General features: G+C 39.0%; 2 protein-coding genes across 3 annotated transcripts in view; one reads left to right on the forward strand and one right to left on the reverse strand.

Moving 5' to 3' along the window:
* The window catches only part of cpped1 (calcineurin-like phosphoesterase domain containing 1), a 38,474-nt gene extending 28,599 nt beyond the window's left edge, over nucleotides 1-9,875 (reverse strand). The window contains exons 1-2 of the mRNA XM_088439823.1: nucleotides 9,717-9,875; nucleotides 6,518-6,736 (exon numbers count right to left, since the gene is read on the reverse strand). Coding sequence (XP_088295949.1) covers nucleotides 6,518-6,736; nucleotides 9,717-9,780 — 283 coding nt within the window. The 5' untranslated portion in view covers nucleotides 9,781-9,875. The remainder of the gene's footprint in view (nucleotides 1-6,517; nucleotides 6,737-9,716) is intronic.
* Nucleotides 9,876-13,023: 3,148 nt separating this feature from the next.
* The window catches only part of shisa9a (shisa family member 9a), a 49,298-nt gene continuing 46,773 nt past the window's right edge, over nucleotides 13,024-15,548 (forward strand). The window contains exons 1-2 of one of the 2 annotated variants that reach the window (XM_088438195.1): nucleotides 13,024-13,839; nucleotides 14,894-15,000. In XM_088438195.1, the coding sequence (XP_088294321.1) occupies nucleotides 13,325-13,839; nucleotides 14,894-15,000 (622 nt within the window). In that variant the 5' untranslated portion in view covers nucleotides 13,024-13,324. The remainder of the gene's footprint in view (nucleotides 13,840-14,893; nucleotides 15,001-15,548) is intronic. The other variant, XM_088438196.1, reaches the window with a different exon arrangement.

Consider the following 15,548-nt stretch of genomic DNA (forward strand, 5'->3'; position numbering starts at 1 on the left):
CTTTATTGTCGTTATAACATGTACCATGTAGAATTTTTTTTTAAAAAGTGCTAGACAGTGCAATTAAAAAAAAGACATCATAAATAGTAATAAAAGCCATCGAACAAAGACACCCATTCAGTACAGTACATTCTGCTTTTCACCATTGCACAATCCCGTAGTGTTACTGTACATCTATGATATGTTAATGACTGATTTTTGTTTGTTTATGGAATTGAGAGTCATTATTGACATCAGATAAGAAACGTTCTTAAATCTACTACTTGTTCTCGATATAAGAGTCCTGTGAAGTCTGCCTGATGGCAGCAGTTCAAACATGGAGTGACCGGGGTGAAAAGTGTCCTCAACAATGTTCTGTGCCCTTTTGACACGGAGCGCACTGTGCAGGTCGTCCAATGAGGGGAGGGGGCAGCCGGCGATTTCCTGGTCCATATTAATGACCCCCTCAAGCACTTTCCTCTGAAACAAAATGCTATATTTTTAGCATTTTGTTCACGTTGGAAAGCATTTGCGCGCACGTTTAAATGTACAGTATTATGTAAATACTTGAGAATGTTTAAATACGTCCGAATGCACTTGTAAACATATTCAAAGATTTGTATGTATGTTCAAACGAGTTTTCAAGTGAGTAATTTTTACTCCACATTGGCAGCTCCCCCCTTCAGGACAGGCAAACCCGCAACTAATGTGAGGGTAAGCAGTACACTAATCGAAAACTTTTGAGGTCCGGACCTTTGCCCTGAGAAATCCCTTGCAACTGGAGTACTGGACCCAGTCGAATTTTAATTGAAGTTTCCTGGACGACTGCCTTATTCTTGACACAGTGCATGGGGCTGATTTCAGAAACTATGGTCTGCGGTCAATATGAGCATCAACGTTTTTTTCATTTACGTTAACAGTTCAATTATATGAGTGACATTCTAGTTTCGATTGGGTCAATGACAATGTAGCTTGTGAACAAAGGTCACGCGTCTGCCTTCTGTTTTCCGTCTAGAGAATGCCATCATTGTTTTGCCTCAATTCATTCCTTGGGATGCATTGAAAAGACAGATGAGGAGCGGAACCACAAGGGTATGTTTGTGTCATTAAATGACAGATGTCAAAATAAGGTATGAGATAGCAAACAGCAGCTGTTGACTCAAGATTGAGGAAAGAAGTAAAGAGAAGGTGTCAGATTGAGCCAAAGGAAATAAATAGAGAGAAATATGTGAAAACAGAAAAATAGTTGCCAATTTCCTGTCACCAACAGGCAAGTAGCGTTGACAACGGTGGCTGACAGCTGGCTTTCCCAGGTCACCACATTCGTTCTACAAATAGTTTCTCAGCCTCGTGGTTCTCAACCTTATTTTAATTGTGTACTTAATGTGTGTGTGTGTTTTTTTTTTTTGTCCAGCCAAGTACCCCTAATGTACTACAAAACATTGCACATAATGTAATAATTATAATAAAGAAGAATACAAGAAAAATGTACTTTTCCAGTTGCCAATGTCCAACGTATTTATATCGAGTCAGATGCAGGCATTAAATTTGCTTTGAGTTGCATTGAAACATCAAAAAGCAGTAAAATTAGAGTAACTGAAACCTGCAGAAACCCTGTTAACACCTCACAAACCGTCATATAAAACTCAGAGGGCCATGTACAGAAAAAGGATGCAAGGACTTTTTTTTTTTGCTTTTTTAAATTTACTAAGCACACAAAAATACACCAAGCAATTGCATATTTATATATTACTTATTCTTTAAAAAAATACTACTTGAACAGATTTTGTTAGGCATATACTGTAATTTCCCGAATATAGGATGCATATGTGTATAGGACATACTCCTAAATTTACGGTCGAGTTCTGGTACTTTCTTTGGTACTGTGTATTAGACTCAAATCAGTTTGGCAACAATGTAAAAATAATAGCAAAACAGAATAAATCTCATCTTCCTAAATTTTTCATATTTTCTTGTGTTCATATCTGTAAATTATATGTTTGTTGCGTGTTAAGTGTGTTTCAGATTTCCCACATTGTGAGTGGTCAGTGTAACGTTAAAGACACTCCAAGCAGTTGTTTTTCTTTTTCCTCGCAATGCAGTATGAGTTCATTTTGCCATAAATACGCAAAGTTGTGCACCATCTGTGTTCTATTAAGTTTGTGATTTTGTGTATATTCCACAAGACCACAAATGATAAATGAGACAACTGGAATACCTTTGCATGTTCTCTAACCGGCCCACTCTTAATTGAATCACATCATAAATTTAACAAGATCCTCTCTGTTTTAGTAATACTCCAGTGTGTGAACAACAATGTACTCAGGCGGTGGTTCAGTCTGCTTGCTTCTTTCTTTCGTTCTTATTGAAAACATAGCCGTACCAACCTCAGTTAAGACGAGTTGCTGTTAGGTGCAACAGGCACTGGCAGCTAACAGCCACCTGACCTCCACCCTCGAGCTCATACTATTAAGGTAATTATTGTAAGTAAGAATAGGGTCGATATAAAAATGCACATCTGTGTGTCAAAACTTGACTTATATAGCTGACCGATCCATCTCCCTTGAATGGTAGAAAAAAAAAATTCTTTAAATTACCAATTATAGGAGGCGCCCATACTTTTTCAAAAAAAGTTTTTCTTTTATATTTATATTTATATTCATATTATCTTTTATATAACGATACTTCAGGATTTGACAAAATTTTGGGGTGATTAGAGACCCTGTAACCTAACAGAAAATGTCTGCACTTACATTGAACATCAGCGCAATTGCATCGTTATATTTAGAGTCAAAACAAGACCAATCTGTCATCAGATGACCATTTTTAAAGCAGTTGAGTAACAGTTACAAATCACAATTTGTACCTAAATATAGAGAAAAAAAGTCAAGGAAATCATTTAAACCTTGTAAACATTCATTAACTTATTGACCAGTGTTCTGAAGAGAAATGCTGTTCCTAGCTCAGTTGCAACTAGCAAATTTTCATTTTGGCATATTTATAAAAGCCCTACAAATATATACTAGCAAATGTAATTTTTGGTATATGGCACAAGTCATTTAAATATAGACAGGGAGCCACAAATTTTGTTTTGGCCATCCCTGTTTTAAAGCAACCAAGGTAGGGTCAGACAGCAAGTATTTTTGCTGTAATATTGTATTTAACTACTCATGTGATGATAAAAGAGAGTACCGTAGTTTGCTTTGGGACTATGAGCATTTGACAGTATCCGGTATATTAAAACTGTGAATATCCCACCTAATTTTTAGAACACTATGAATGTTACAAGAGTACACGCAGAGAGGAAGCGACTGAAGGACTCATCTCTCCACTCACTTTCCTTCTCCACTGCTTGGGGCCAGAGAGGCACCTTGTGCTAGCTCCCTCATTATCATGCAAAAGTAGTTTGCAGTGGTGGATGACTTGCGGCTTTTTTTGTTTGTTGAACACATAGTTTACAACTACTTTTAACCATTTCTTTGACTATGGCATTGTGTGGTGGAAAGAGAAAATGATGGGAGCAGGGTGAAGGAGATGGTTGAGAGTGCATTGAAACAGCTTCTTGCTTGGCTCTGTGCAGCGAAGTTGGATGGATGGCTGTTAATATGTATACTGTATCTTTTGGGTGCAAATGAAATGACATCTTTATTATGTGATGATATGAAGTTGCATGCCTCTTGTTTACTGCATAATTTGAGTTTGCCTAATGATCAGAACCTTTTGATACAGACATGTAGCCTAATGGTTAGAACCTTTTTATACAGACATGTAGCATCATAAAAAAAAAAAATGTCAAAGGTGTGTCAAATTATGGGTCAAAAAAGAAGGCAATCCTTGACTGTGTCTTGTACAAAATTTTGTAAAATAAAACACAGAAAGTTGGGTCAAATTGACGATCCATTTTCTGACCCATAATTGGATTTTAGAGTTTTTTTTACAGTGTACATATTGAGCACAAGATGTATTCACTCTAATAAAGTTAACAACAATGGCCTTTACTGTTGTCTGAGGCTATATTAACAAAAAAAAAAGAAAAGTAAAACAGGGCAGGGAACTTTTTTTTTTTTTTTGCTTCCCAACGGTAACCAAAGCAGAAAGCACGATTAATCTGGCCTGATCAAAAGCCGAAATCTTCTTCAGAATAGAAACTAAAGCTTCTAGAGAATAGCCAGGAGGTCTGTGGTTTTTCATAGATAAATATCAGCTGCTGTCATGAGGGAAGATGTTGTTTACTGACTGGCTGGGAAATGGCATGCTCAGGCTCAAACCTTCCTTGGCATGGAATATCTTAACGTTGTCGAACCATTCCATCCCCTAAACACAAATCAGCTAATTTGATCAGAACGATGCAAGCGTGAAAACTTTGCAATAACAAGAATCCATGTACTAATATTGTACATACGGTGTATATATGTACAGTGTATCTTTTAATCAGCCCCTGGAGGCATTTACTATCTGCGTTAAGGATCGTGCGAAACCATCTCTCCTAGAAGCATTCTGTTTATCATCACTGGTATGAAAGACATATACATTCACATTTCATATTTAAAATTAAATAAATTACCTTGCTTAATTTTGCGACTTTTGTATGATCGTTTATTATATTTGAAACATTCTGTTGCAAATAATGGAATTCTGTCTGCATGCTGACGACACAAAACACAAACAGGACGGCTTACGTTTCGAAATAGTTCACCGCTATCGTCAATTTGGGGGAGTCATTTCAAGTACTATGAAATAGTTGTGGCATTTTGTGAGGCTGTCTGAGGTCCCGCATGAGGCTCTTGGGGCCACTTAAGTATCATTTGGTCAGACTTAAGTTGAAACTCACACAGCTGGCATCAGTGAGATGACTATAACTCTCTGCAATATGAGGCCAAAAATTGCCAGCTATAACTATTGTGTTTTTCCTGTGTATTGTATATAGCTTAATACCCACTGGGAAGCTTTTTTTCACTGAAGCACGTACGCTTCCACTTTCTTAAGGATCCCCTCATGACCAGCCTCACCTAATGTATATACATAGGCCAAGGCTACATTTTCCTTGTTTCCACATATGAAATAGACAGTTCAGTGAATTGTCAAATAGCTTCAAAAAGAATATTCAGAAATTCGCCAAATTACATTCTTTTCCCCGGCGATTCCATTTGAGAAAATGAAGACAGAATATCAAATTTAAATTGGCTTTCATTACACCCCACTGGGGCTGTGTAAAATGCATAAATGCAATACTTCAGTGCTTGTACTTTCCGGAGTTGAAATGATAGAAATAGTTTTTAATTTTCAAAGATGAGGGGCTCCTCATCAGAATTTTTGTTTGCTAACGTCAAGTGTAGTCTTTATGCAATTGTTTGGAACCTTACTACAGTAGCTTTATATTGTAACTTTTGATTTTTATGCGCTACGAGTGAGCATAAGTGCATGGTTTTTTTTTAATAATGGACTACAATCTACGCCAAGTTAGTGGATATCTAACGTTCTAAAAAAACAACAAAATGTGCCTATGCTAACCTGTTAGCAATTGCAATTAGCATTAGCACGCTAGCAATTACCAATCACGGTCAACCAACATTACCACATACATAATGTTATGTGTACATTACACGAATAATAGTGTCATTAAAATCCCTTACGGCCGATGCTTCAACAATATTCCATGAGTAAATGCGCAAGTGGAGCTGCCTTTTAGATACTATGAGGTCAATAACGTCGGTGACCTTTTAGTTTTCAAGTTTACAGCCGCTCGATAGCTCCCAGTGATCTCGTAATTTTCACTTGGTGTTTGTGCCACGAAAGCATCGCTTGTCAGTTTTGATTTTCTTCTATGCAACATGCGAGTTTCTTTTCATGTAGTATAAACGTTAACTTTGTATCGTGAATAACAGCGTTATAATTGTGATATATAGATTTGTATCATTTCAGTTTTACAAAATAGATTGGACAACAGTAAATGGCTCAAATTTACTCCAGTCTCTTCATTTCTCTTGAAGACTGTTTGCTATATGTCAGTTTGTGGACAAGCAATAGAGTTGTATGTCATGATGATCTTTTTTGTATGTATGTGTTTTCATTATTGCTGCCTTATGCCTTTTTCACTTTGCAATATCTGAACATAACTTTTTGTCTTTTTTTTTATTAGAAATTGTCTCACACTTGTGATATCCTCAGTTTTTTTAGAGGAGAGTTTTTCTCCCTTGCCACCACTGCAACACGTGTGCCTGCAACAAAGGTCAGTGTAGAAAAAGGGGCGCTTCAAGGTGAATATCTTTTGTCACCCAATTTTTTTAAGTTGACTTGCCCGACTTGGTCGAAGTTTCACATGAACATTTTCACATGAAGTCAGTCACAAATGTAGTTTAATGGTAGTTTTTTGTTTTGTTTTTTCAGTATGAAATCTCACCAAAATGTAACAAAGAAATATTTCATCAAAACACGGATAGAAAACACACACAAACACACTAATCGATGCCACTAACAACATACCCTCCTAAAGTAAGTAAAATGTTGATACAATAATAGTACAAGAGATTCTTTTTACCTGGCATGGCATGGACCAGGTCACCACACAGCACCATAAACTTCGGTCGAGGACGCAACTGATTCATGGCTTCCACCGCTTGTTTGGTGAGCTCAACTTCCTCTGTCCACTCATCTCCTCCACCGTCACAGTCGCCCTCTCGCCACGCCTTCATCAGGCCAAGCTGGGGGTCTGCAGCCTGGATGAAGTAGAATGGTCCCGTCCACTCATGCTCAGTTTCTATACAGACATATAAATAAAAAGGACAGGCGTCAAATTATTTCACTATGTAAAAGAACAACATGCAAAACCCATTTGTGTTTATTAATCGATTTAGAAGGCATTTAAGTACAAATACAACGGAAATATGTTGACTTTTCTGTAGGCAAATGTTAGTAGTTTAAAATGCTTATGTCAAAATTCCACTTCCACACAACACTACATTATATAATATACGTCAGCATGCAGACACTATACCTGCAGGGAAGCTGGAGGTATACAGTAATCACATCATTCGCAAGAGGCAATGTTTGGAGGCATTCTGTCTTGGACTGTTCAAATCAATATTTAGCCAAGGTAGGTTTTATGTATGACTTATTGGGTCACTTCACATGCGTACTCCATGAGTAACCATTGCAAAAAAAATTGACAAAAACCTCAACATTCGAGAGAGCCAAAGGTGAGTGGATTGTCCGATAAAGATATTATATTATATAACGAGGGCCCTAAACGGAGACTATGCTCAGTATGGCTTTTATTACTATGATGACCAGGGACAGCGCAAGGCCAACACAGTTCACATGAGCAAATTCTAAGCTATATTTAGACACAATTTCATATGTAGCGATTCTCGACAAATCCGATGAAACTTTGTGGTGTTTTGAAGATTTACAGTGACTGCCTCCAGAGCAGATGTACACTGCAGCTCATCCAGGCTGCTAATGAATAACTTTTGAAGGCACTACTACCATTTAGTATTTGATGGAAAAAAGTACATTTTGATTTTATGTCCCCTTTAAGAAAAGTTGTAAAAGTGAAGGTAAATCTCTTTAGAGAGTTAATCCAAAATTCCTCTCTGGTTGTTCAATTTTTCATGCAACATCACAATCAGTCGTATGATCCTGAGAGCCAGCCTAAACATTTTTCCATTATATAGGACATTTGTTTTCGGTCTTTTCACATCTAGCGGCCTTTCAAATGATGTCTCGTGTTTGGATGAGACACAATTAAATTTGCTGTCTTGCTGAGCCAAAATGGAGAAGGCAACAAAACACATGACTAGGCTAGGTCTCACGAGGATATACCTGTAAGTCACAAAATGCTGCCACTGTGGAACATTTGCTTGCTTTACAGATTCCCTCACTCTGCAGGGGTCTATGACAGCTTAGCAAGATCTGTGTTAAACATGCTTTCCATGTACCTCAATCCCAAAATAAGATTGTGATAAACCAGAAACTTGATAGAATATGATAAAGTCACATAAGAGTGTTTTGGCTGATTGGAAACCTAAAAATGACTACCCCCACAATAGTGCAAGTGACATTTCAGAGACACTGAAGTAAACACTTTTCTAGAATAACCATCATTTCAGTGAAAATGACAGGATAAAGAGAAAACATTTCAGACCTCATTTCAAACAGCATTAAAGGTGTACTTTTTTTCCTTTGCTTTGGAGGTGAAAAACATTCATGTGTGAAAAAAAACCCATACAGACCCACATACATTGAACAGATTTTGATAATTTATGGAAATTGTGATGCGGACTCTGTACAGGTCTGTCAAAGGAGCTGAGTCCAAATGCGAACTCTTGATTTAACGGTCAATCTATGTTCCTACCCTCACCAATGGTCACGAGCTGTGGGTCATGACCAAATGAATGAGATCCTGGATAAAATAGGCCGAAATTGAGTTTTCTTCACACAGCTCGGTAATCCGGAAAGGGCTCCCTGCTACTCCGCGTTGAGAGGAGCCAGTCGAGGTGGCTCTGGCATCTGGTTAAGATGCCCCTTGTTTGTTTATTGAAGAGGCTTGGACTGGCTGTGTATCGCTCTTGTGAAGGAGGTCATTAAGTTGTCACTTTACAGTTGTTGAATTTATCTCCAACTTCCTTGGATTAATTAAACTAGATCCTGAACAAACTGTGCAAACCATACCTGATTTTGTGACCTCACAGATGTGCGCTACTAAAGTGGGGGCTACACTGCGAATGACATTGAGGGAGACTGTTTTTAATGAAAGAAAATGTGCGTACTATGTCGTGGCACGGGGTAACTATTCCAATACATTTATTCCACAAGGCCATCATGATCTCAAAACAAATCTTTCTTCACACAGCAAGAGATTCAAATCACACAAAGATGCTATATGCACAATGTTCAATCTGCTCAATTCTTTTATAGAAGCATATGTAGAAGCATTTGCGATCTACATGCGTGCACACTCTTTTTATAGTACAAATTAATCCTGGAAGCCTTTTGTTCCTCCGGGCGCCATATATAGAACAATGGCTCTCTCTGTAGTCAGATATATGAACTATTTTAAAGACAAAGAGGAAGATTAAAAAGAAAAACACGCGCGCACAACAATGCGCGTGTAAAGATCCCCAGACTATCTGTACACACCTTCAAACACAAATCGTCATATTTCCCATGCGTGAGACGCTAAACTCGAAACACGCTTGTCTTCATTTGAAATTGAAATACAAAACTTTAGCATCAGAGGGGCTCCGTAGAACTCCAAAAGTGTGAAGTATGAGATTCAAAATGTGATCAGGTCAGCCAACAGCCAAGTGTCCTGTTTGATTGTAACATTTCTTAGTTTAAAATAAGTGAACCAGAAAGCCAGGCTGCAACCTCTGCAACATGCCTTATACTAAAAAACATCACCTTGCAAATTTCAGTTCTCTTTTTCAGCGAGTTACGTTTAATGTCACCGTTTCAAAGAAACCAGAAGCAGATTTAACACAATTTAATAAAGCGCGGCATAGAAACTCCGATTAACTGTTGTTTAGCAAAACACTAGCGAACACTATTAAAGCAAGCTATCAAACTAGAACATAAACTTGGTTTTAAACGACACTGTTAATAGAAACGAGAGTCAAATTACGTTGTAGTTTTACACAACCGTTGTCCCCAACGTATTATAATGACAGAAGAGCTAAATCGTTAGCCTAACAAGTTTCGTAACCAGTGCTAAAAGAGCAAACGAAGCAAACAAGTACCTTCAGTGAGTCCCGTGAATGTCCGATGTTTTGCCCTAAGAAATATGTCACCCGTCTCAGCCATTGGACGTACACGTTATAGAGTTGTATTCCAAGCCCGTGTTAATTCGCCGAGCCTGCCTTCTGTCACTGTGGTTGTCCGGCTGCTGCTCAAGCTAGCCAGGGTGACTGTCGGTGATCGATTACAATGCCTGTTTTGAATGCCATTGTCGTTTGCTCTGTGGCGTTCAGGTACAACTTTTAGATGTTACTACAGTATTTAGATTTTATTGGGTTTGAGCAGTAGAAACAAAGCATATTCTATTCTATTCTATTCTATTCTATTCTATTCTATTCTATTCTATTCTATTCTATTCTAATAATAGAACAAAATGTTGATTGGCTTAACTCGTAAGGCACGACGGGGCCCTCTACCAAAAAAAAAAAAAAATCAGTAGTGTCATTCTGTGCAATAATTAACTTTCCCCCCGAAGCGACCCTAAATACCTTAAATCTCGCCCAATTAGTAGCCGATGTGAGTTTTGATCTCTTTTCGGCAAAAATGCTTGAGGACTATTCATCATTTACAAAAAAAAATCGTTGCATTCACTACTGCTTACTTTACATTGACTGAAGATGCTCTGCTTCATCTGTACATTAGTCACTATTGTAATTCGTAAGTTTTGTTCTAAATGTTCTCTTTTTTATAGTTGCGTGTTGCCTTGAGTGGCCCAAACTAATGGAGACAAATTACTTTTTTATAGTTATTCCAATCAGTTGCGCTGCTCGGATAGCTAAATGAAATAACAATTATTATTATGTATTATGATCACCTTTATTAGTACCCATTATTATCACCCTTGTGAGAAGATAGTTTATGTTCTCAATTAAGTGTTGGAAATCATCTAGTATTTGGATCTGCTACTTCCGGTTTACTGTGTGTGTGTGTGTATGCATGAAGCACGTACTGTATAATAACACATCAATTACCAGTTGAAGGTGTTGACAAACTAAACTGACTACTAAAGGTTCTGACTTCTGAAGGTTCTAACACTTGGGGGAAAAAATAAATCGAGGGATTTTCAGCACCATGGATAGGGCTTGTTCAAATTCAGTAGATCCCCCCTATAGCAACTGATTTGATTTGACCAATGCCTCCATTCATTTTGCTTATTTTGTTCACCTCGGAGCCTAAGATGACGCAGGTCTAAAGCAACTGCCAGTCATGGAGCTGACAGAAGGAAACAGCAATGCAAGAGTAAAATAGAACATAAGCAAAGTCCTTTTAAAAGCTATGTTACCAAATTTGGGTCCTTGCCTGTTGAAGATTTAAATAGATCCAGTGAGAAGTCACTGATGGTGTGATGCTTGACTAGCTTGAATTCCATGCAGGCAGCGTGAGTGCAGTTCCCACTCACTAGGAGTGTGAATGGTTGTCTGTCTCTGTTGCTGTGTCTCAATTCAGGGTCTGCTCCCTTTACAGGCTGCATTTGCTAAGTGGTGAGATCATTGTGCCACGCAATGGCTGTGCCGGTTCAACAAAGCGCAAGTGTGCAATGTGTGCCTTCCCCTGTTTAGATGATGATTTGGGAGCACATTTCTGTTGTGTTGTATTTTGTTTTAGACCAACTTTACAGTGTAAATTTCAGAGTATCTTCCACTCTAGTAACATTTACAATCGGAAGAGTAAAACATTCAGAGTGGATTTAATTCCCAAATATCTTTACTGTGTAAGAGAGAATTTTCCCATTGAATCTATGTGGGTGGACCAATAAAAATTAAAAGGGATACAGGTACTTAATCAGAAATTCTGAGCAGTAAACCACCACGAACAGATTTAAACTAATTAGAGATTAATTTAAATATAAGATTTTTTTTTTTTTTATTAATCCCACCTAAGAATGTCTGATCAAAAACTTCAACCAGAGTATTTTTTTTCATACCGTACTGTAGATTACATTTTTACATTAACATTGTAACAGATCAAAAGCTTAAAGGGACAATGTGTAAGATGTAGACGGTTTTTCATTACAGACAGCAGGAGGTGCTGTATTTACCATTGTCCGTAGCTATAACAGACACGGCAGCCTCCGGAGGAGTGCCCCCCCATGTAATTTCATTTAACGATAACTAGACCTACGATTAAAACATACTGTTTGTTGTTAAGAACACATTTATTTGCAAGCTTTTGAAATTTTAAGAAATGCAGTTGCAAACATTAGGTTCTGTATTTGAGGCTAGTCTCAAGAGCTGGCTGCAACCTTTGGTTTCAACTATCAAGAGGAATGGTGCAGTTTTCGTTTGTCAGTCACGGGGCATTTTTTAAAGTAAGTTTACCATACATCAGACCCACAAATCTCACATGCTCTTCAATTTTCCTGTCTTCCTTCCTTTTGCCCTCCCATGCACAACAGGAGCCTAGGATTTTATGCCAAACAACCACTGCCCACTTCAGGAAGTGACTGACCTCTGTTTTCCAATCCCAAGTGTAGTCTGATAAGAAGTCAGAAGCATTAGATTAATGCGAAAACAAAAATGCTTAAATTATGACTAATCCCTCATAATTAGTTATTTTGATGCTCCTACAGTAAACAGTCAAGTTTTTTTAAATATTTAATCACTGTTATTTCTCATGAACAATTAATACCTTTGAAAACACAATAACCACATGCTGCCGACTGAAAATGACATTGCATGTTCTCAAGGTTTATTTCCTGACCCATCGCAGCTCGGCTGTTTTCTAGGTTTAATCATGTGACATCTGCAAACTGAGGAGTGATTGGTCATTTATAGAGCCCTAATTAAATGTGATTTCATATTTAGTTGACTGCAAGTGACAAAACATGTTCTTAAAGGTGGCAATGTATCAATGCTAGTCATATTTACTACTACAGAAACTGTCTTCTTTCGTATCCCTATAACTAGGCAAGAAACAGTAACTATACATTTGATTTGCTTCAGTGTGCAACATGAAAAGGTAGCGCGTATGGCCCTCAAGCTTCAAGTTGCATAGCTGTTCTTTGGCGGTTGAACTGCTGCCATGATGTCACCAGTTATGTGGAAAATACTTGTCAGTCACTGCACATTTTCACACTCTATTGGAGTAGTCTGATACCCCCTCCTCCCCTAAAAAGAGCTCCACCAACATTCCTTGACAAAAGGCACAATTTGCATAGTCTGATTCGATGTTATTTTTTAATCACGTGATTTCACAACGTTGTACCTCCGTGCCTCCCTCTCTCTCTCTCTTCCTCCCCCTACCGCTTGTTTTTCCTCCTCCTCCTCTCTTTAGCGCACCAGACTCTGGATCCCACCACATTTCTCACCACGCTCTTCTCAGTGCTGCAAGTTGTCTTTGGTGCGTAAGAGCGCGCCGTTGGATGCGTAAAGCGCAGCACACTGGGAGAGAAAGAGAGAGGGAGAAAAAAAGCCGCACCGATAAGACACTCATAGCAACTAGTGCTTAGAATCTCGCATGCTTTTAGATGATGTTAGTTAAGATGTTTATCAGCTCGGACGAAGGCGCGTTGCTGTTTGGGTGCATGTTTCTGGACTTTTCAGCGCGGCATGACCACCCTTCTTCGGGTCTCGGCGTTTCAGCGTGAAGTTGAACGGAGGAGGAAGCTACCATGAGAGGCGACTCGTTTCTCCTCGGCTTCCTGCTGCTCAAAGTTACCGCTCTGGTTTGCAAGGCTGACGGGGAGCCGGGCGTGATTGGGGGCTTCGTGATGATCGCCACCCCAAACGGCTCCAGGGAGGAGGAGAGCGTGTCCGACGAGACCCCGCACACCGAGGACCATTGCAGGGGCTACTTCGACGTGATGGGCCAGTGGGACGCTCCGTTCACTTGCAACACGGGCAATTATTTATACTGCTGCGGCACCTGTGGCTTCCGCTTCTGCTGCTCCTACAAACACTCTCGACTGGATCAGAGCACCTGTAAAAACTATGACACCCCGCTGTGGATGAAGACCGGCCAGACACCGTATAAAAAAATGAACAAGATGCACGACAGCACCAAAGACAAGACGAACTTAATTGTTTACATCATATGTGGAGTTGTGGCTATTATGGCTCTCGTGGGGATTTTCACCAAATTGGGTCTTGAAAAAGCGCACCGTCCGCAAAGAGAGAACATGTCCAGGTAAAAAAGAAAGAAAATAAAACCTAATATGCAAACTTGCTAATTTGGTTCCACATCGAATCGATTGTGTGCATATTTGCACACAAAATCCAAGCAAATACAAGGCGCATACTAGTTTGACATTTTTTTTTTTTTATATCTCTCTGCTTTAACGTATCCACCGTGCTATGGCATAACATTACGCGAGCCACGCTCCTCTCAACAGGCGGGGGCGGTTTCTTTCACCCGAGTAGAAGGCATCGCGCTCCATTTCTGCAAATGCTCTCATAGGATCCTAACTGTAGCATGTGCAATGATCAGGGAAAACAGCGTAAATTCATGTGAACTAAATAGTTGCGTCAATCTTGCATTGGCTATGCAACTGCATATAAAGCTGCTGCGTACCAAAGGCCTATAGTGCAGTTCAGCTGAATAATCAGATTACACACATAAACGCACGTGTTACTTAATTATGGAAAAGATGGAGGATTTGAACACATATTACATTGAAGCAGTGGTATTCTTTTGTAAACTATCTTTTTAACCATGTACACCCTGACAGGCGGAAAGTGTTTATGAATGAAAAAAAAAAGTGCTGGGCCAGCCAGGTCTGTTTATTAAAAGTTAGCAACTACATTTGAATGCTAGGTCCATCTCAAAGTGTATGATACAAACACTCCATAACAACCCTTTTTTCTTATATGTCTTTCGTAAAATTATCTTTAATCACAATGCAAATCTATATAAAAGGTAACAAAACAGAGGGGACACCTTAACGCAGCTTGTTAAACAAGTTGCTTCATGTTCCCATTAATTTGCTCTTCATTTGAAAAGAAAAATATTCTGTTACTGTCATGGCATTAAAAAGCATGTAAATGGATTTCTTGATACCTACAGAAACCCAGCTATAATATCATATGCCTCATAAAAGTGCCATATGAATGAAGTATGAATCCACATGGTGATTTAATAAAAAGGGTGAAGAGAACTAAAGCTGAGGTGTCCACAAAAGGGTAAGAATGCTGCAAATTTGACTCACCCACCACCTTTATCTCCTGCTCGCTTTGTGTTACAGAGCGGTGGCCAGTGTGCTGCAAGGCGGCTGTCCAGGTGAGCATAACAGGGGAGAGGAGATCCTAGGCATGCATTCCAAGCACTATGTTTCCAGGCCTGCCGATCTTCGTAAGTTTGTGTTGGATGTCAGAATTTAAAAAAAAAGACCAAAAGTTGGCTTTTAGCATAACTTGAATGTGGACATTTTGCTCTTGGAGCGAGTTGGATGATGAAATTCTATCATATGATGCTTTTAAATCTATCTTGAGCATTGTCGCCTGGTTTTATTTTGCACTGACTAGATTATGCATCCATTTCACAAAATATGTGCTTCACAACCACATGATGTAACTGGAATAAGGACAGTGGGTGTGTGGGTTGAGCTTGTGTGCGTGCGCTCGTGAGGGGGGAGATGGTGTGCCGGCTGAGAGTTTCAAGGGTGGTCTGTGGGGTAGAAAAGAGAGCATCTGAATGCCATCCATTTATGTGCAATCCCGTGGGCTCTTTGTCGTGTTCCACCAAGCCTCAATTGTGTTTTAACATCCGAGATCAAACAAAACAAGAATGCAAATATGAACGGACCTGATGATGCACTATTAGTATGCAGCGGTCCAACCACTTCAAAGTGCCTATACGCCATTAAAACAACAACCTACAAAAATTGTTCACGTTCGGCT

Source organism: Hippichthys cyanospilos, chromosome 17, assembly GCF_059441005.1.
Source record: "Hippichthys cyanospilos isolate Australia breed blue-spotted pipefish chromosome 17, RoL_Hcya_1.0, whole genome shotgun sequence".
NCBI lineage: Eukaryota > Metazoa > Chordata > Actinopteri > Syngnathiformes > Syngnathidae > Hippichthys > Hippichthys cyanospilos.